The sequence below is a fragment of the Mesoplodon mirus genome, assembly GCF_964341445.2.
Source record: "Mesoplodon mirus genome assembly, chromosome: 12".
Taxonomy (NCBI): domain Eukaryota; kingdom Metazoa; phylum Chordata; class Mammalia; order Artiodactyla; family Ziphiidae; genus Mesoplodon; species Mesoplodon mirus.
This window is the reverse complement of record NC_138988.1, coordinates 81,367,710-81,390,108: the sequence shown is the minus strand read 5'-3', so window position 1 is coordinate 81,390,108 and position 22,399 is coordinate 81,367,710. Positions and strand designations below refer to the sequence as shown.

The 22,399-nt window shown below is 40.8% G+C and overlaps 1 protein-coding gene across 1 annotated transcript in view; it reads left to right on the top strand.

Annotated features, from left to right (window-relative positions):
- The window catches only part of PKHD1 (PKHD1 ciliary IPT domain containing fibrocystin/polyductin), a gene marked incomplete at its 3' end in the record, with an annotated part of 433,165 nt that overhangs the window by 206,074 nt on the left and 204,692 nt on the right, over positions 1–22,399 (top strand). The window contains exons 47-50 of the mRNA XM_082637162.1: positions 2,300–2,435; positions 5,172–5,418; positions 18,231–18,408; positions 19,807–20,002. Of these exons, the coding sequence (XP_082493288.1) occupies positions 2,300–2,435; positions 5,172–5,418; positions 18,231–18,408; positions 19,807–20,002 (757 nt within the window). The remainder of the gene's footprint in view (positions 1–2,299; positions 2,436–5,171; positions 5,419–18,230; positions 18,409–19,806; positions 20,003–22,399) is intronic.

Genomic DNA, 22,399 nt, shown 5'->3' with positions numbered 1-22,399 from the left:
TCATTTATTCTTCCCATTGTTACGTAGTATTCCATTTTATGGACTCTATCACAATTTTTTAAAGCTATGTTGCTGTTGATGCACATTTGCTTGTTTCCAGTTTTAGGTTATTACAGAGAAAGATGTTATGAACAATCTTCTGTATGTCTCTTGGTGTTCACGAGCATGCATTTCTGTTGAACATGTGCCAGATTGTAAAATCGCTGGCTCAGAGTATATCCCTTCAGCTTTAGTGGCTGATGCCAAACGACAAACAACAATTACAAGTATTTAAACTTGTACCAGCAGTGTGAGAAAAGGGTTTCCTAGCTAGGTCTTGGAATTTCTCTTGACCAACATTCTGGAGATTTTCTTCATGTCTCTGCAGTATTGGAACTCTTGTTCCTGATTCCCCTGTCTCCCTCCTTTCTGATTTAATTCTCATTTTATTAGCCTGCAGTAACTTTCTTAACTAACTGGGGGTCTATGGAAGTTAAAGATTTTGACCTACAAATGGAGACCCCCTTCTTGGAAGGTTGTGGCTATAGACTACTAGGTTGGAGTTCATTTTGCCTTGACATTTTGAAGGCAATTCCTCATTGTCTACTAGCTTCTAGTCTTGAGGTTAAAGAGTTTTTAGATACTCTGTGCAAACCATTATATATATATAGGATGGATAAACAGCAAGGTCTTACTGTATAGCACAGAGAACTATATTCAATATCCTGTCATAAACCATAATGGAAAATAATTTAAAAAACCATATATATATATACTGAATCACTTTGCAAAAAGAAATGAGTTTTTAGATACTCTGATTCTAGGTCTTTTATATGTAACCTATTAGTTTTTCCTCTTTGGAGATTTTTAGGGTCTCGCCCTTGTCCCTGGTATTTTGCAATTTCAATATGGTGTACCTTGCTGTGTGGCTTTTTCTTCTAACCACTGTATTAGGCTCTGGGCTGGACTTTTCACTGTGGAAAATCATATCCTTTCCTTCTGGGAAGTTTTCTTCACTTATTTCTTTGATACTTATCTCCTATATATTTTCCTTTTTCTTGAAATTCTTATTATTCGGATATTGGCTCTCAAAATTACTTATCTAATCTTCTTAATTTTCTCTCTGATTTCCCACTGCCCCACTGCCTTTTTATCCTACTTTCTAAGTTATTTCATTTTTTTCTATTGAATTTATTATTACTGCTCTCTTGTTTTTGTTCTTTTTTTCTTTTCTGAAAAATTCCTTTTTAGGCTTCTTCTTGTTTCATGCACATGATATTCTTATTTCTCTGATGTTATTAATGATAGTTTTTAAGTTTTCTTCTGATTTCTGTACTGGCTTTGTCTCCACTGGGTTTCTTTTCTTCTGTTTGTTTCTTTTTATCACTGCTTTCCATGCTGGGGACCCTTGACAGTTTCTGGTGATCCTCAGACAGACAATTATCTTTAGCAGTGGAACAGTGAAGCACTAACAGCTTGATTAGATGGAGTCTGTTGAAGAGATTTTGTGGAAAATCCTGGAAGCAGTTTTTGTTTCTTTTTAGACTTTTTACTATTTATTTTTATATTAACATACAGTAAAATGGATTTTTTGATGTACAATTCTATGAATTTTAACATATGTGTAGATTTCTGTAACTACCAACACCACAATCAAGATACAGAACAGTTGCATCAGCCTGAAGAAACCTCCTTCTGACTCCGTTTCTGTAACCACATCCTCTTCTCATGTCTTAACCCCTTGGAGGTCACTAATGTATTCTCTGTCACTATAGTTTTTTTCTTTTCAACAGTCATATAAATGGAATAAGATAATATGTAACCTTTTGAGGTTTACCTACTCATTTGTTGAAGGACATTTGAGTTGTTTCCAGATTTGGTGATTGACTACAAAGAAAACTGTTTTAACCATTTGTGTAAGGGTTTTGTATGAACATAAGTTTTCATTTCTCTAAGGTAAACACTTAGTAGTTGAGTTGTTAGGTCAATGTTAAGAGTATGTTTAATTTTGTTAGAAAGTGCCAAACTATTTTCCAAAGTGGTTGTACCATTTAACATTTCCACCAGCAATGTATGAGAGGTTCATTTATTTCTTTTCCTCATCAGCACTTGGTACGGTCACTATTTTTTCATTTAGCCATCTAACAGGTGTGTAGCATATTTCATTGTGATCCTTTGTCATTTATTTGATTTGCAAATATTTTTCTCAGTCTGTAGTTTGTCTTTTTACTCACTTGTTTTTATTCATGTATTAAAATTGTATTTCATGTGGCCAGTCCCCTTATTTTTCTTCCCTTTTTTTCCCCCTTCTAAATCACAGGGAAGCCTGTGTATGTCAGCTGGGATCAAAACTCCCAAAAGGTGGGAACTGACAGTGTCTAACACAACCTTTGTGAATTTTGATCTCATTGACTGTGTGGCCATCAGGACCTGTTCAGGCTGTTCCCGAGGACAGGGTAAGTTGAGTAGATAAGATAGATAGTGAATAAGGCAAGTACTCATATAAATGTGATAAATAGTGGCAAAAGCCATTGTGATTCATTGTTTCTTTTAGTTATAGGATTGCATTAGTTGAAACTGCTGCTCAAATATCCTAAAAGAAGTTCTAGAGGAGGCCAGGTGCTCCCAGTGTGGCTCCTGCAGCTCCCCAGTCTTTCCCTATATGGTGCCTATCACACTCTATGACTATGGTGCCATGTCTCTGCTGGACTCTGAGCTTCATAAAGGCAGGAATCACATCTTTCTCTCTCTCTTTTATTGAAGTATAGTTGATTTACAGTTAGTTTCAGGTGTACAACATAGTGATTCAATAGTTTTATGGGTTATACTCCATTTAAAGTTATTATGAAATATTGGCTATATTCCCTGGGCTCTACAATATATCCTTGTAGCTTATTTATTTTATACATAGTAGTTTGTCCCTCTTGAGCTGCTCCCCCATCTTGCCCCAACCTAGCCACCAGTTTGTTCTCTATATCTGATCACATCTCTTTTGCTCAGAGTTTTATCATTAGTAACTAGTAGCCTGATGCCCAGTAGGTTCATTGGTTAAATCAATGAATGGCACTGGATGGATAGACATATGGATATAAACTAACACACATGCAAGCTTTCCTGAAAGAGCCAGAGTTTCAGGTACTTTATGTTTGCAACAGCCCAAGACTTGTTGTATGCACCATAGGAATTCTTGTCCACTTGTTAACCACATCTCAGAGGCAGTGAGAAATACCTTGGAGAACTCATGGGCCAAGGTGAAAAGAAGCAGAAAGCAATCTAGTTGATTTGATCATTGTAAACAGACAAATCAAGTGATTCAAGTAAATGTGCTCTTGTGGTTTGAATCACCAATTTAGATAATTGTTTGTTTTTTTAATTAAATGAATAATCAGCAAGTTTCCACTGTGCTTTTTTCTGTCCCCCCCATAGGCAGAGCCAAATATTGTTTTTATTTGGGTGGCATCTGAGTTTAAGATTGTAGAAATAATAATAAGAATAAAGAATGCCTTATAGCAATCACTTCAAATCATAATTCCTCAGTCATTTAATAGCTTTGCTGTTTCATATCATTCATAAGACACTGAAAAAAAGCACACTGCTCCTTATGAGCTCTAATCTCTTCCCACTGGATGGTCTTGGCAGAGCCATCTCTTTCATTTGTTTAAAAATTGTCTAGTCCAGGTTCTGTTTAAGGAACTGGGCAGTACAGAGATGAAAAACACATAGTTCTTGTCTTCCAACGTCTCTCCATCTAGGCACAAAAATAAATGTCTAAGCCAGTGATTGTAAGAGTGTGGTGAGTCCAGTACTAGAAGATTGAGCAAGGTCAGTGAGGGGAGCAAGGAAAGGGGTCAGGTAAGATTTCATCATAGAGTGCCTTGAGCAGGATTTAGAAAGGTGAAGTGAAGTTTGCAAGGAGGAATAGGCAGAGAAAAGTTTCTACGTATTAGAAACAGCATATGCAAAAAAATTCCAAAGAGCAAGTTATGATTGGGGAATTGCAAAGAAATCCAATATAACTGAATTGTACAGCTGCTTGTGGTATTAGATGAACTACAGAAGTTGCCAGAGGTGGAATCGTGGCATCTTGAATGTGTGACAGTTCAGTACATGGACTCTACTGGGATGAGAATGAAGGCATTAGGGCCTCTCTTTGTATCAATATTTTATTTAAAAATTTTCCTTTTTTGGTATACTTTACAAGGTATATAATACAGTAATATGGTAGCATATATACTAAGAGATGTGTACTGAATTTTTAAATTTTAATGACAGGAAGGTGAGTATTAGAAGACCACTGCCATCATTTCTTCCTGGGCAACTGGACTGGCAGCAGAATGACAATGAATCACATGGAGGTGGTATGAGGGAAAGCCTGCTAAGAAGTGTAGCCCTAGAGCTAATATTTGAAAAATATGTTACTATTACTATTTACCCATGTGATTGATTGAATATTGCGTTTGAGGGTAAATGTTTAAAGTATAAATCTCATAAAAAGTGGGGTTAGGTTTGCCGTAGAAGAACTAGAGCAGAAAGATGGAGAGACTAACCCACAGCACTTAGTAATTAGTCAATTAATGTTCTGTGTCATCATTTCCCACTAGACCACAATTCCTCACCCTTGGCACTATGGCATTTGGGGTTGGATACCTTTTTTTTTTGGCTGCACAGAGCAGAAGGGGGGTCTTAGTTCCCGGACCAGGGATGGAACCTGCACCCCTTGCAGTGGAAGCACGGAGTCTTAACCACTGGACCACCAGGGAAGTCCCTGGATAACTTTTTGTTGTGGGGACTGTCCTGTGCATTATAGAATGTTTAGCCTCATCCTTGCCTCTACCCACCAGATGCTCGTACCACTGCCATCCACCCAGTTGTGACAGCCAAAAATGATTGCAAATGGTGCCAAATGTCCCCTGGAGGGCAAACCACCCCTGGTTGAGAATCATTGCCCTAGAATACAGGCTGCATGAGGGCAATGCCACTACTCTTCTTGTTTCCCTCTCTCTCCAGTATATAGCACAGAGCCTGGCATATAGTCAACACCTAGGATTTTTTTTTTCTTGAATAAATGAGTGGATTGTAAAACTGTATAAATATGCAATTTAAAATACTGAAAATATCCCAGTGACTTCAGTTGCCATTTGTGATCATATTCTTTGGTGTCATTGCATCACAGTCTTTCTTCCAATTTATAGGTGGATTTACTGTCAAGACCAACCAGTTGAAGTTTACAAACTCTCCAAACTTGGTAGCATTTCCATTTCCTCATGCAGCAATTTTGGAAGACTTGGATGGGTCTCTGTCTGGGAAAAATAGAAGTCACGTTCTTGCTTCTATGGAAACCCTTCCAGCTTCTTGTTTGGTCAAGGCCAGCTTCAGTCAGCTTGTCCATGGAAGTGTCTGTGAGGAAAATGTTCTCTTTCATCGTATGTCTATTGGTTTGTAAGTTGAATTAACTCTACATTTTGGCTTGTCAACGCACATGCATATATCATCCATGGTGTTGATATTTGTAGAAGCGAAATTGTTTTCCGGAATCTTTTGGAAGTATTTAGTTCTACAAAAGTGACGTGGGGATAATTTTGACAGCTGTCAGCTCATAAGTTAAGGTAGTTTTAGACTGATTCAAATGGCAGTTAACTTTCAATAACAATGAACCAGATCTCATAGCCCTTGACCTCTTATTGGCATTTTGAGCTAATAGCTTCCTCTTGAAAAGACTTGCAACCAACAGAGAATTTGAAATATATTTAAATTAAGAGGATTATTAAAAATTTCAGTAATGTCCATTCTCATTTATGTACACCTACTCCCCCTGAGCTCTTTTTAAGTGTTCAGTATGCTCCAGGGAAGCAATTGCTGATGCCTCCCTATTACTTGCAAAGTTGCTTCACCCCAGTTCATTTTCCTTGTTAATTTCATGAACTATTGGATTTGTACAATACATTTCCTATGAATATTGGAGCAAGGACTCCTTGGTCATGCTACTCAAACTACCATTAAGTCAGCAGCTGGGCTGTTTATAATGCATAATAGGATTGCTTCTGCCCTCTTTAATTTCCAGGTAAAGATTGCTGAGTGTCTAGGGTTCTACCTTTTACCTATTTCAAATGCATTATGTACATTTAGCCACACTTCTTTCCTTTTGTTTTGTGTCCTAACTGCATGAATATTAAGTCAAGTTCTTCAGCCAGATTGTGCTGGCATCTTATTTAAACAGGTAAACTCCAGAGAGTGAGCCTATATGGTCAGGATCGCACTAAGTCTTCATTCTGAACACATATGGCATTAGTATCTTGACGTTCTGTTTTAGACACCTTAGTAATATAATATCCTGCTAGCATTGGATCATCTGAAAATGCTCCACTTTTGCTTTCCAAACTGTTTATTATTCTATCTAATGTTAATGGACCCAATTCCAGTGAGTAAAATAACAATGTGGAGGGATATATTTTCATTTCTACTCATTTTGATTATGCAGAGCATGCCTTTTCTTTCCATTCTTAGGAATGCATCCTGATTTTTATCATTTTGGTGATTTTAACAAAGATGTTTTTAATGAGCATTTTGAGCTTTATTAAAGTTAGCGATTTATTTCTTATATGCGTTTTTTCCAAATGAGGAAAATTAAAAGATTTATGTAGTTAAAAAGAACATTCTGTGCTTGCATGATATTGATTTCTCTGTGTTGTTGATGTTCCTTTTTTATGCCTTACTTGGGGACCTACTGGGAGACTGTGTCTTAGAGAGGCATTTAGTGGCATTAGAAGGCTCTGCAGGTGTAATCCTTCTGAACATCTGCTCTTGGAGATCTTTAGGACAGGATAATTAGGTGCTTACCTAGGCAGCAGGTCATGATCCCAGCACTCAGAGACTGACAAGGTCAAAAAGATAATAATCCTGATACTGTATTCTAAGTAGATTTAAAAGACTCCTACTAGGGTGAAAAACTTGCCTTGGTTTGTTTGTCATTTTCTTGGTTTTAAAATAGAAAACCTCATGTCCCAGAAACCCCTTCAGTCTTGAGAAAACCAGGATGGTTGGTCACCCTACTCCCTAGGCTTCTATTTAAACATTTTCAGGTTGATTCACAGGTCTGCAGACAAGTGCTCAATGACCCCAAATTTACCCCAGGGGAGTCTTAGCACACCCCCAATTATGAGTCTCTTAGCCTTCATGTCCTCATCTCTAGGGTAAGGTGGTTGGGTTAGATGATCTTGAAGGCCTTGTTAGTCAGAGTGCATCAGTGTGACCTAGGATTAGACTTGGGAATCTCAGACTCACTGCAGACGTTCTGAGTCAGGACCCACAGGGGATTTATATTCAAGTTTTAGAAGCACTACCCTAAGGTCTTTCTAACTTGAGCTTTCCAGGATTCTATCCTCAGCTATTTGTGTTCAGTGACTTGATCTCTGTCCCAGAGCATTATAACCTCATTAGGAACATGTCAGAGCTAATGAGCAATTTGAATTCTGCGTAGATAAAAACTTTGCTGCATTTCATGGAGAAAGGATTAATTTGTTGTGCTATTTGCCTTGGAGCACGCACCCTAAGAGTTGATTTACAAAGCTCTCACGGTCCCCATCTTTTGGGGTTGCATGTTGATGGAGATCTGATGTGGCACAAGGACCCTGCCCTCTTCCCTTTCAACTCTTAGCCTCCTCCTGCCTCCCTCAGCCCAGGTCCCCAGAGGGCAAGGCGTGAGGGCTGCACAGCTGTTTAATGGGACACCTCTGCCCCCTAACCAGCAACCGAGTGCTTGGAGTGTGACCTCTTCCTTGGAGGCCCCTTCTGGTTCATGTTCACTATAAGTTCCTTGTTTGACATTGGTGACCTCCCCTCACTACCTTTTCCAAGAGTGATGGGTGCTTACATTGTGGCATTTCCGGTTTTGTACCTTCCTGGTAATAATGTTTAATATTTAGGTGAAGGAAAGATTCCCACCCTCTACAAGGCAGAGTCTAGTTTCTGTTTTGTTAAAATGATGACACGCTTGGTTTGGGTGAGTTCTCTCTCACTTGCCAGTTCTAAAAACGTGCTTTCTTTAGGGGCCATAGGTGCTCAGCATAGCGTTCCTTTCCTGGCTTCCAATCTCATTCTCCCAACCCCATCCTTCCTGATAAGACTGGAAAGCATTAGCCCTGTCAGTGTAAGTCAGGACCTCATTTCAGAAAAATGTCAGGAACGTTTCCTATAGAGTCCTCATAATGGCAACATGCCTCACATAGTTCCTGGATTTACTGATCCCACATTTCTTATGTATAGAGATAAATTACCTGGAACAAGGATCATCTCACCAGTGGATTTCTGTGTGCTCCTTCTAGACCTCCTTTGTAAGTTCTTCTCCCTGCCCCTTAAATGCTAGTGTTCCTTAGGATTCTGTGAGAAGCTTTCCTCTCACGTCATGCTCTTCCCAAGTGATCTGGATTATTCCACAGCCTCAGTTAACAGTCACTGTTGATTCTAGATTTTTTTCCTCCAGTCTACATTGCTTTATTGAATTCCAGATCCATTTATCCAACTGCCCTTAGAATCTGCCCTGCCCAGTATTGAAGTCATTCGCCACAGGTGGCTACTGAGCATATGAAATGTGGCTCGCCCAAATGGAGATGTGCCATAAGTTTAAACTATACACCTTATTTCTAAGACTTCGTATGAAAAAAAAAGAATGTAAGAGAGCTCAACAATTTGTTTATATTGCTTACGTTGAAATGATAAGTTTTGAATATATTGGGTTAAATATATTATTAAAATTAATTTCACCTGTTTCTTTTAAATTTTTTCAATATGGCTACAATAAAATTTAAGATTCTATCTGTGGCCTGCATTTATGGCTTGTATTAGATTTCCACTGAAAGCTACTGAAAGCTATGCTTTCAGTATTTCCATTAGAGTATTCAATAGCCATCTCAAACTCAACTTGTCAAAACTGAACTTATGGTCTTTATTCCTTGGACCTATTCCTCCCTCGGTGTTCAGAATCTCTGGGTGTTCAGACAAATGATTCAGTTACCTAACCAGAGATGGGAGTCATCCTTGACTCATCTTCTTACTTATTCCTCACAAAAATCACCTACCAAGTCCAGCCCATTTTATCTCCTAAAAAATCTCTCCTGAGTTTTTCTACTTCTCTCCTTCCCAGCTACTCTAGTCCAGATTGACACAGCCTCCCACCTGTATAACCACAACAGCTTCTTAGCATGCCACCTTGCTGTGATGCCATTCTTAAACTTTTTGAGGCTTTGTAGATCGGATCTGGTCTTGCCATCCATGCATTTCTTTGTAGAAACTCTGTCAAGGTTTCCCAGTGCCTCCCGATGAAAGCCTGCCATTTGTAATGTCTTGTGGGCACTTCATGACCTGCTCCTGTTTGTACTTCTAGCATCATTTCTCAGTGCTCTGCCCTCCCTTCCCTGCATTTTATGCCTCAGCCATACTCAACTTCTTTGTGCTTTTCAGCCCATAAGGCTCAGCTTCCACGAACTCAGCATGAAGGTGGTTTTCTCTGGTAAGCTTCCCCAAGCTTTCTGTGCAGCTTTTATATCCCTGCTGTGTGCTGGCTCTCTGTACTTGCTCTAACCAATACTCATAGCTCCTACACAGCTTGATAAATTGCCCCTCCTTCCTCATACATGGTAAGTAGGGCAAGGATAGGGTTTTCTGTTTGTATTATGGTGCCCAGTACCACGTTGAACATATAGTGACTCAATAAAATTAGTATTGAATACATGAATATCATTTAAGAAATTGTGGACTCCCCCAAATCTTCCTGTAGTGTCCTTATTGTCCATTTGTCTCTTAGGACATATTTATGAGGAGTCCACAGCCCTTACCTTTTCTTTAGAAGATCCAGGAGGAAAATACTATCCTCAGTCTTTGTTTCTAAAATTCCTAGAAACATCAAATACTTAAGAATATCCTTTCATAATGTCTCTGGGCTTTTGCTTGCGTGGGGCTGTCAGTTGATCAGATGATTTATTTTTTATTTTTTTTGTTTTTTGTTTTTGTTTTTGGCGGTATGTGGGCCTCTCACTGCTGTGGCCTCTCCCATTGCGGAGCACAGGCTCCGGACGCACAGGCCAAGCAGCCACGTCTCACGGGCCCAGCTGCTACGCGGCACGTGGGGTCCTCCCGGACCGGGGCACGAACCCGCGTCCCCTGCATCGGCAGGCAGACTCTCAACCACTGCGCCACCAGGGAAGCCCCCCAGATGATTTATTTTAACAGCTGATTTCTTCTCCACTCTGCCCCTACCCCACCCACCGAATCAGCAGTTTGCGTACATTTGCAATTGTTTTCTTTTCCTGGTGGTATAGATGCATAGAATTGTGATGGGGAGAATGAGAATGAACTTTCACAATGACCGTCTGGGAATTATTTGTTTTTTGGTTTAGAGCACTCTAAAGCTCCTTCAGTTGACATAGATTTATTCAAATATCAGTAAATCAAGCCTTGATCTGTTTTCCAATTATGTACTGAATTGAATGTGGGGGAAATTAGAAGAGTTTACAAGATGTTGTAGGTTGGCCAACCAGTCCTTCTGAGTTTTAATAGGAAGTACATAAAAGAAAGTCAAGATATATGCATGTGTTTGAAATTATTTTTTAAAGGCTGAAGAATAGAGAGGTAATTAAGAATCATTTGTGGGCATAAATCATAGCCCACCCTCCCTCCGCCACTTCCTAGGTATGTTCCTGGACAAGTTACTTCACCTCTTTCTGCTTCAGTTCTCCTATCAGTAAAATGAGCCAAATGGTACTTAACTCACAGGGTCGTTGTCTGGCATGTAGTAAGCACTCAGTAAATGTTGTCTTTCAAAAGTCTCTACATTTATGAATGGTCTGATGAACCTAGGGGCAGGACAGGAATAAAGACGCAGACGTAGAGAATGGACTTGAGGACACGTGAAGGGGGAAGGGTAAGCTGAGACGAAGTGAGAGAGTAGCATTGACATATATACACTACCAAATGTAAAATAGATAGCTAGTGGGAAGCAGCTGCATAGCACAGGGAGATCAGCTCACTGCTTTGTGACCACCCACAGGGGTGGGAGGGAGACTCAAGAGGGAGGAGATATGGGGATATATATATATATACATATAGCTGATTCACTTTGTTATACAGCAGAAACTAACACAACATTGTAAAGCAACTATACTCCAATAAAGAAGTTTAAAAAAAAAGTCTCTACATCTATGATTGACAAAACAACATATAAGCTTACTACTAATAGAATAAAATATTATAGATGATTACGTTTCTGAGAAGCAAATGCCTGGCAAGGGAATTAAGTTTGCTCCAATGAAACTTAATCCAATTCTTGAAAACTAGGGAACACTTTCCAATAGCCACATGACATTGCACTTATCCAGCGAAATATCCCAGAAAGTCGTGGAATCTGGAGTCTTTCAGGACACAGTTTATGATTCATTGTGCCCCAAATCTTCTGTTTCTTTCTTCCTATTTCTCCTAGAAAAGAAAAGGTTAATGTTGCTGTTGATCACCTTGATTCTTAGATCCTGCTTGATATCCTTCCCTGCAGTGCTTGTGCTCAGTGTTTACCTATGGAACTGCTCTTAATGTGTCAGTGTTCAGAGTACAAGGCACCCCCTGCCTCTATGAATGCAAAAGTAAAGAAGAGTTGAAATGGAAATTGCGGCCTCGCTTTTCCTTTAATAATCGCCTAATGCTCCTTCCTAGGGATAAATAGGCATAGCATCACTAATGGTATCTTTTCAGTTCTCAAAAAAAAAACACATGTGAGACAGGAAAATTCCAAGAAGTTTTATCCGCTCTCGGCAGCAAAGGTTACAGCAGTAAAATAGAAAAAGATCTAAACATCGAAGTGGAGCCCAAACTGAGGAATATCATCAACAATACTCCATGGTTATTAAATTTCATGAATAATAAACGGGTCCAGGGGTGTGCTGGTGTTTCACAACTAGCTTTCTAGAGTAAAGACCCTGATTTGTAGCATTTGCTTAATTCCGTGGTGAAAATACTCTCACACCATCTGTCCTGATATCACTGAATACGGAGTTGGGAAGAGGAGCTGATGGTGAGCTCACGAGGAGGAGTCTGTCAGCCCCACCAGCACCAGGTGTGCATATATATAAAAGAGAAGGTAGGCTTTATAGTCTAACTCCCTACTAGATGCATAAAATTGGTTTTCAATATTCCTGACACGTAGTTGTCTACCTTGGAGTTGTGTAGCTCCAAGGGTGGTGTTTTCATGTTCTGAGATAGCCATTCCAGCTGCATTCCACAGATCAAGAAAGAGATGCAATAGTATGTGAAGGATAGACAGATAGACAATAGACATCTATTGCTTCTCTTCAAGGATTAAGGTATAATAAGCAAGAATTATTATCCCAAGTGTGTCGCAAAAACTTTAGACACTACCTTTGGGGAGGTGCTAGGTTGATTTCGGGACTTTTCTACAATCAATTGTCATTGCTTTAGCTAACTCTGAAAAAAGATAAACAGAAATATATATCTGCAAAGTCATGGAGGAGTGATGTGGGGTGTACCTGCCAGAAACGCAAGGATTCATACGGCTTGCCTCTCTGCCTATCATTTCTATTTTTTATGTGAATTTAAGAATTGTTAAAAGTTTGGAAGAAAGACTGAAGGTTAGGGTTTCTTTTCTCTTAGGTTTCTTACTCAGAAGGAGAAATATTTGTTTCTCAATCAATAAGGGTAGTATATACAGGAAACCCCTTACTGATACATGTCAGTTATCACTGGGTGATGGCAGATCAGCAGATAGAATAGTGGTTCTCGGACAGGACTTTTTTGCATTAAAAAAAAATTCTGTTTATTATTATTGCTCACCAGTGGGGAGGTGCAGTTTATTCACACCAGTAGCCATAGGGACAAGGGGAATACACAGTTAGCAGCCTGTATAGGATGGGCTACTTATGCAAAAATAAGACTGTTCAAAATGAAGGACAGTGGTGAGCTTCTGACAGGGACTTCTTATGAGCCCAGTGTTTTTCTTTTTCTTTCTTTTTTTTTTCTTTGCGGTACGCGGGCCTCTCGCTGTTGTGGCCTCTCCCGTCGCGGAGCACAGGCTCCGGACGCGCAGGCTCAGCGGCCATGGCTCACGGGCCCAGCCGCTCCGCGGCACGTGGGATCTTCCCAGACCAGGGCACAAACCCGTGTCCCCTGCATCGGCAGGCGGACTCTCAACCACTGCGCCACCAGGGAAGCCCAGCCCCGTTGCTCAAGAAAAGTCATGCCACAAAAATTTGTCGGCTGTGCTCAACATATTGAGTTTTGTCCTCTTTGTGCAGTAAAAGATGAGAGTAACAGCAGCAAGCATGAATATCCAGGCAATGCTGACAGTACCATTTGGGGCTAGTTTTTATGGTGTGTCTGGCTTAGGAGATGTGTAATTATAAAGGGTTTATTCCACAAATGCTCTGAATTTAGAGCATTTAGAGCTCAGTGCAGTGTTTGTCTTAATACACAGAGATATGGACCCTCAGGAGAAGTAAGCTAATGGTAAACACAAACCAGGGGGTTAATGTTTGTTCTCACTGGTACTGTTGATTGCCTAACAATCAACAATGTGGGCAGTATACACTCAACAGTTCTGCACAGTGTCTGGGCACTAAATTACATAACTGTTGATGCAACTAGTATTGTAAATTGGTACTTAGGTTGGGAAGTTTTATCAAGTGATCCTGCTATATTTCTAAAGGAAAATGTCCCTTAATTAAAAACACGCTTGGTGATTAAAAAAAATTAAGCTACCTCATAGAAAAGGAAAGGCTTGTAGTCCTCTTGTCTTTTTGATTGTATACAGGAGCCATTGCTGACTCAGAGGTAAGGGTTAACATTTCAAATGGACTGGTTGCCTCCTGATTTCTTGCACATAAAGCCATGAGAAGTTCAGGGAGAGACTTCTTCCCCTAGTAATGAAGCTTTCTGCTGCTAATGGCCCATGCAGACTCCCTTGGCTTCTCCAAATTAGAAATACTTGTGTGCTCCTTTGCTTCATTAACAGTAAAGAGAGGGAGATTGGTGGCTATTTAGGGCAAGCAAAAATTGTAGTAATTATGGTTGGTAAATTCTCTTCATGGTATTCTTCTACTCTTGATGTTCTTTGGGTGCTTTTCAGAAGAGCTCACCACTGTCACTGCTGGCATTTGGCCTAGAAGGATGGGAGCTGATTTGACCTAGAATTTTTGGCCCTTGGGGTGATGGTCAACAAAAGGCCTCTTGCCTACTGGGAGATGGGTCTTTCACGTTTTGATTTGCTTTTCAGAATGCACAATATGATCTTTTCCACTACCGACTGTGATAAAGGAATATTTGATAACCTCCTCCTCTACCTGTATTTCCCTAAAGAAAGCTCATGCTGCCCTTGAGTGCCTGTGAAATTGCATCCCACATGAACCTTGGTCAAGATGGATGGGGCGGCTTGGTAGGGCCGGGCAGTGAATTAGGAAAAGGTAGAGGAGAGGATGGTTTAGGATCACAGTGCGCTATGGTTGGGTCTCTGGTTGACCAAGGGGTTAGCATCAGATTACTGGATACTGTTGGAAGAAGGGCATCAAAAAGAAGGTGCAAAAGTCCCAAAGATGAATAGAACTGAATTAATGTTAGCATTTAGTGGTTTTACATATTTGAAAACAGGGTCATGTTTATAGGGGCCTTCTGAAACCTGGGAGTATGGCCTGAAAAATGGCTCCTTCAATAGGTGAAATTACAATCTATAGAAACAGAATCAGGAGAAATTAGATCTTAAAACTGACTTATAAATGTGATGCTGATAGAAACCTGAGAAATAATTAAGTCTAGTCCAAGTGACCAGGGGGAATTCTTGGGGCCACATTGCTGGAATGAAGAAGAATTTCTGGAAATATGCATTATCTCTTAAGAAAAGAGTGATAAAATATAGGCTGGTCAGGCAAAGTAAGTGACAAAATACAGGTTGGAGTAATTAGATGTGAACAGATGGATACATTTGAACAAATAGAATTCTTTTGGTCTATAGTTAAAAAAAAAAACCCAAAACCCTAATGTAAAAGTGGTTTAATTGAGAACACTCAACTAGGATAGAAGAAATCTAAGTTCATAAGGAAATCTTAGCATTTTCCTAAACCAGGGTCCACTGTTAGTGCAGATTGCTTGTATATGTCCAGGAGAGGTTTTCTGACCACTAAACTTAAGTGTATAAGTCCTTTTCGTGAATATCTTATTGATAATGGGGTTGACTGTATCAGGATCTGATAACTTATGATATCCTTTGATGAGTAAGCTTACAAGAAATCTCCTGACACTCATGTGGCTTTCTGGGTAGACTTCCCTGGGACCAAACATCACCAAGTAGCCAGTTAGAGTGTTCTAGTCCATTCAACACTCATTTATTCATTCAACAAACATTTGTTGAATACCCACTATGTGAAAGGCAGTTTTATTTCTCACTGCGAATTATTAAATGGAAATCCTGATTTATCAGTGAGTCTTTCTTGGAATTCAGTCTTGGGATTCATTTTCCAGAGCCCATATGTCTCTGTGAAAGCTGAAGGGCTGCTCTTTCAGAGCCTGAAGTTCTCGGAATCATTTTCTGGACTGTGGGGAATCCCACCTGATGTATTGACCTCGCTGCGGCTAACTCATTTGCCTCTTTGGTATTTCAACTTATCTCTTCTTATCACATTTGTTTTACATTTATTTCCCAGTAACCTGTCTTCACTTAGTAAATATATTAGTTGGGCCAAATTGTGCTGGCTGATCTCCTGGGACCCCAGGACTCATGGTTTCAGTCAGGGTAAGAGAAAGCCATAGTGATTGAGGAGAAAGGGTTAGAAAATACAAGGGAGAAAATTAAGCTTTCTCAAGCTTGTCTAAAATTAAAATTTACAAATAAATTTCATAAATGGAGGAGGAATTTGAATATGTGAACTCCCCAAAGCTGGAAGAAGGAACAAGATAAACTATGGAGGGAATTTCCACAGTAGATTGGATGTTAGAACGGATGACCTTCATATCCACTCTGATTCTAAGAATGTGAGTCCAGGATTTACTTAAGTTCTGATTTAAATCTTGATATACATGCAAAAAAAAGTCCTCCATAACCCAGGCCCAAAGAGAGGAAGAAGCCCTCCCCACCCCAAGATTTCTAAAGGTTTGGTGAATGCTATGTAGGGACATCTGGGAAAGAGTAGTTCTTTTATTCCAAATGCCCTGAGCATTCTTTTTTTGGGGGGGGGGGCTCTCACTGTTATGGCCTTTCCCGTTGCGGAGCACAGGCTCCGGACGTGCACGCTCAGCGGCCATGGCTCACGGGCCCAGCCGCTCCGTGGCATGTGGGATCTTCCCGGATCGGGGCACGAACCCGTGTCCCCTGCATCGGCAGGCGGACTCTCAACCACTGCACCACCAGGGAAGCCCGCCCTGAGCATTCTTTATCCCTTTCATTTTACTTATTAATGGATGAAACAAACGCATTTAATCTTACAAGAAATATGTATCAAGCGCTACATTGCCAGGGCTAAAGCTCTGTACCATGAAAGGTTTTGAGTGTGTGTGTTTTTTTGTTTGTTTTTTTTTTTTTGCGGTACGTGGGCCTCTCACTGTTGTGGCCTCTCCCGTTGCAGAGCACAGGCTCCGGACGCACAGGCCCAGCGGCCATGGCTCATGGGGCCAGCCGCTCCGTGGCATGTGGGATCTTCCCGGACCTGGGCACGAACCTGCGTCCCCTGCATCGGCAGGCGGACTCTCAACCACTGCGCCACCAGGGAAGCCCCTTGAGTGTGTTTTTCAATGACCAAATATCCTGGATAAACTCTAGACAGTAAAATAAGTAGAGTGGCAAACCAGGCACATCTGAGGTTCTTTCTTAAATGAGCTACAGGTAGACTTATTGGGCTTAGTGATGGTTACTGAATACTTCACATAGATTATCACTTTAAGTTTCACAGTTGCTGTAGGAGATACATACTGTTGTCTCCATTAAAATGAAAAAGGAAATTAAAGCTTAAAGAGGGTCAGTGAGTCCCCCAAATTCATACACCTAGTGCACGCAAATATAGACTTCCAACTTACACCCATTTGACAATGGTGCCCAAGCATTTAACACTAAAACCAGTCTCTCTATAATATGCCACTAGATTGTAAATTGGCTTTCCATGTGCTCACATCACCCCTCACTTTGAAAACCCAACATCCTCCTTTGTCTCATTTCCGTTTACTTTGAGAATTTAATTATCTGCCTGTAGCAACATGCCACAGTTAAAGATTCTCATCAAAACTAAACCAGAGGGGGAAGGACGGTCATAATGGGTGTTGATTTTCTTTAGCTTTTGCTTTATTTTTTTTCTGTCCACTTTTTCTTTTAGGGTCTAAGCAGGTAGCAAAATCTATTTATCTTCTAGTGAAGTCTTACAAATCACTTTCTGGAATGGGCTGCATAGAATACTTTGTAGAAATTAAAAACTTTCTAGCTCTACCTGTAATGTCCACATCCTACTTTTACCATACTCTGTCTCAGTTTCCTCACTTGCTTAAATGCTGTTCTTCTAGAAACCCTTTCTGTACATTGGGAAGTTGGCATCGCTTTTGGGAAGAGCTCCTCCATGCAGGCTTTGTTTGTATAACAAACATGATTTGAGTGCCCATAATGTGCAGGGCCCAGTGCCAAGGGGCAGGATACCAAAAAAGAGAAAATGTCTCTAGCTTCAGGATGTCACATTCCTTGCTAACAAGCAAGAACGCAAACCCACCAGCACTGAGTGAGCTCTGGGCATTGTGTAAGCCCACAGGAGAGGACCCAGGGCCCTCTTCGCTCTGGGGAAGCTTACTGAGGCTGTTCCTGCTGGGCCGTTGGAGGTAGGCTCTGAGGTTCTGGGCTTCAGCCACTGTTCCCCAGAGGGATAACTAGTGACTGTGAAATACGCGTTCTGCTGCTGATAAACCCGGGCTATGGCAATATTCTGACCTTGGACATTTCTTTGTTAAAATAATAGTATATAGTCCTGGCCTATATGAACTCATTAAGATGGCACTGATGAGTGGCCTAAGATCTGAGTGTTACAGGTCAGTGTGATGCACAAATGGTCCAGTGACACCTTCCCACTGGGCTTTTTGATACACACCATGACCACTAAAACCTCTGTAGACACTGGGATGAGAGACGTACATGGAGAAAATAGATGAATTATAGCTGATGGGAGAGGAGTGCCTTAGGTCCAGGCTGGACAAAAAACTTACCACCCACTTTTTTTCTTTTTAAATCACTCTAGAGCCAATGCCCCAAAAGTTTCTTACGATTTAACCATAACGGACAGCAGAAATAAGACAACCACTGTCAGTTATGTGCATGACACACTGTCTAACCCTTATGGCTGGATGGCGCTGCTCTTGGATCAAGAGACCTACTCACTGCGATTTGAGAGCCCTTGGACCAACAGCTCTCTGCAGGTAACCCCCAGCATCCACTTGATGGTAGATTCCATTCCCCAGGGGTTCCCGTCTTTTCTTCTGTGATGCCATAGTTTGCAGGTATTAGCATCTTCTGGTGCTGATCAAGAAAACTACGGCAGCATTTTGACCAGATGAATGTAACCTGAATTTGAGGTATGATTGTCTTTTATCTTAAACTTGAAAAATTTAGAATCCCTTTAAACCTCACCTTGAACACAGAATGGTTCTGCCTGAAATTTTAACTTTATTAATACAATGAAAAACAGCTTCTAAGCATCCTATAGAATTGTAGTCTTATATATTATGGGTTAAGAACCAACTTACCCCAGGGTAGTGTTTGTAGCCGAGAGAAAAATAGCTTCACAAGGCATTTTTTTACATTGCACACTGCCACCTTGTGGTCAAAGATTAACTTGCACCTGAAAACGAAAGGCACTAGCCTTTCGTTTGGATTGGGTTGAAGGAGTCAGATGGTTAGGGGGAGGGAAGGTAGGAAAAACCATAAGGAAAATAGGTGCATTTTCTGAAGAAAATCAATCCAGTGGATTTCCTCAAGCTTCTTGTATTTCTTTTAACGCTTTTCTTTCTTCCCGTCTCATCACACACATTCTCCCTAAACGTCATAAGAGCAGGTCTTAGGGATCTGGAAGCAGGTGTGCCATAGATCTGAAGAATTCAAAGCAGAATCCATTTGATCCCCTCACCACGCATGGCTCTCAGGAAGAATGTACACCTCTCTCCCCTTCCGCTGAGGTTCCCATGAGAACATTCTGGGAAGGTGAAGGCAGTAGAATGGTGACTCTGGAGTGGACACCTGGGTCTCTGTCCCAGATCAGCACTCTCCTGCTTTGTGATGTAGGGAGAGTTACCGAACCTCCACCTGCCTCAGTGTGTTCATCTATAAAATGGAGGCAATACTAGTAAGAATCCCCAGAGTCTTTCAAGGGTTGGATGCCTTGATATGAATGATACCTGAGCCAATGCTCAACCGTGTTAGCTGTTACTGTTATAAAGGTATGGCACTTCTATCATTGCCTGCCTGTTTGAGTCTTGGGGAAAACTGGACAGGAATTCTGCACGTGTCTCTGTCTCTTTTTGCTGTTTGACCTGGGATAAGTTACTTCGCTTGTCTGAACTTTGGTTTTCTCCTCTGTTAATTGAGATTGTTAAACAAGAAGAACCTTACAGGTTTCAGTCCTCACACTGTATGATTTTGTAGCTTTAGTTATGAATTTATGATGGAGTAGATTTAAGTAAGCCCATTTCCCACAAGAAAAGTAGCTGGTGTGAACAGTCCTGTTTCTAAACCACTCCATCTGAGTCCTTTGTAACTCTTTTTCTGGGAAGAGTCTTCCTCACTCAATGAGCACTTTTGTACTTTTCTCTCACTTCAAGTACTCAGCGACATTTGAGAACTTTGCTCCTGGGAATTACCTGCTGCTGGTACACACAGACCTGTGGCCTTACCCTGACATCCTCATAAGGTGCGGGAGTCAAGTGGGGCGGTCCCTTCCGTCTCTTCCATCACCTGGTCGGGACCAAGGCTGTGACTGGTTCTTCCACAGCCAGTTGAGACAACTCACCTATCTGGGTAAGTATAACTGGATGAGCATGTTGAGCACGTAGTCAGAAACCACTGTTCCCTTTGGAATACCAAACATTGGTGCTACGAAGTGATGAGGAGCTGAAAGAGACCGCTGTGTGTTATGGTTAAGTGGTTGGGCTCTGAATAAGACTGCCTGCATTTGAATCCCAGCTCTAGCACCTACTAGCTATGGGACATCGTGCAGGTATTCTTTCTAAGCCTCAGCCTCCTCATCTGTAAAATGGGATAGTAAAAGGACGTATCTAAAGGATAGGAAATTAAATCAAGGATAACATGTAAAATTCTTTAGCAGAGGGTCTAACCCAGAGCAAGTGCTTAATAAACTTTAACTGCTATTCATATTTTTCATTCATGTTAAGGCCATGTTGTATTTGTAGAAAAGCCAACTGCACGTAAAGACAGCATGGCTGGTTGTGATCACAGATACAAGGAACAGCAAAGGTACAGAGAGGCAGGATGAAGAGTGTAGTCAATGTGGAAGGTGAGAAGCCTTGGAAGGGAATCTGAGGTCAGGAAAATGAGATGCATGGAAAGCTATCTGAGGGCTGGGGCATGGGCTGTCTTGTCTTGTGTCAGAGGCAGCATCAGGGTGAAGGGTCCAGGAGCCTCATTTTATAGAACCAGAAACCCTACAGTGATTGCAGAGTAACAGAGGCCAAAAGGATTTCCTTACCTTCTTATTGTGCATGTTTCACGGGAGTCCAATGTGTGGGTCAGGACCATAGATTTCTTTTGACTTCCTGGAACTCATCTCATATTTCTTTTCCATATTATTTCAGCATTGATCACTCTGAGTACATAGTGTCCACTTATACCAACCTTAGCTCAGTGTGGTCTCTAAGAAGGAGAATCTGACAAAATGAGTCTCTAGAAGGACAATTTTGTTATGAATTGGTCTTAATAGATCCTGGTCGAAATCAGGGCCATATCAAGCATGGCAAGTCCCAGTCTCTGCCACAAGCCAGACTTGGCCCTAAGGGTTTAGGGAGCTGGTAGGCATCCTGAGTTCTTTGTCCCTCTCACTTCTGCCTAGCCATTTGTCAACTGGGTCTGATTACACTTGAGCCCCGGGGCGATTACATTTTAATAGCACCAGAGAGGAGAGGATGGTGCTTCCCGGGTTTTTAAAAAGTCTTGGCCGAATGGATTGCTCTATATTTTATTTGCACTGAATTGTACCATTCAAATTTTATTTCTGATTTGATTCATCCATAAATATAACCTAAAACTATAAAAAATCAGGATGGACAGAGATCCCTGAGACTGTTTTACCACTAAAGTCAAATACAGCCATTAAGTAAGAGCAAATAGTTGCCATTAACTTTAACTATGGCTATTCATTTGATGTATATTCTGAAACAAAATTTTAATTTCAAACTGCTCTTGTTTTATTAGTTAGCATGCTTCTGAGGAGCCTGTCTTGTCCATTGATCAGATTTGTTCATGAACTGTAAACTAATTTGAACAGTCACATAAACCAAGCACGATAAAGGAACATTTGTGGCACAAAGAAAACAAAATCAAGTCATGCAGCTAAAGATTTTCTTCCCCCCATTATTTATTGAATTAACAGCAAGTTATAGTATTATACTATATTTACACATATGGTATAAATGCATATCTGTATAAGTATATATATATATTTTATGTAGATGTGCATCTGTATTATATATGTACATATATAGGACTTAGATGAATATTTCAGTATAAACCATTTTTATTAGGCAGATGCCTTTTATTAATTAAAGAGTCTTTGTATCAGAATACCTTGGTATCTCCACTTTTGAATAATATGAGTTGGACAAGGAACAGGAAGTCACAGAGGGTTGCTGGAATGTTTAGTAAAGTCGGATACCCTGACTCCTTGGAGAGGATTCCTAGTCCTCCAAGTAGCAGCTTTCATGGTCATCTGTGCTTCCGCCATCCTCTGTCTGAATGGAGTAGGTAGGTGGCGAGAGCCAGGCCTGTTCCCATTCCTGGGCTGGCACAGTGAGGACTTGAGGTTTCTGGAGGAACCGAGGCTCGCACTGGTCTTCCATGGTGGTGTCCCACGAAGCTACATTGGGTTGTGTGGATTGGGTATGATTTTGGATGTCTTCTGTGTAAAGTCTGCACCGCCACTAGGCAGCTGATGAGGAGGCTGCCATGGTGTCCGTAGACCAACAGCCCAACGGCAGTGAGGTAGCTGTGGCTGACCCCTCAAAAAGGCTCCAAGCAGTAGAGTTCCAGTTACATGTTGATTAGTTTGTTCCTTTCACTTAATTGTTTTCTTTGGACCGTGGGGCTTTATAGGTCTCTGTGATTGGGATAATTTACATAAAATACATTTAATCCAAGAAGAGAAGCCCTCACAGTCCTATGTGGACATATTCCTGGAATGAA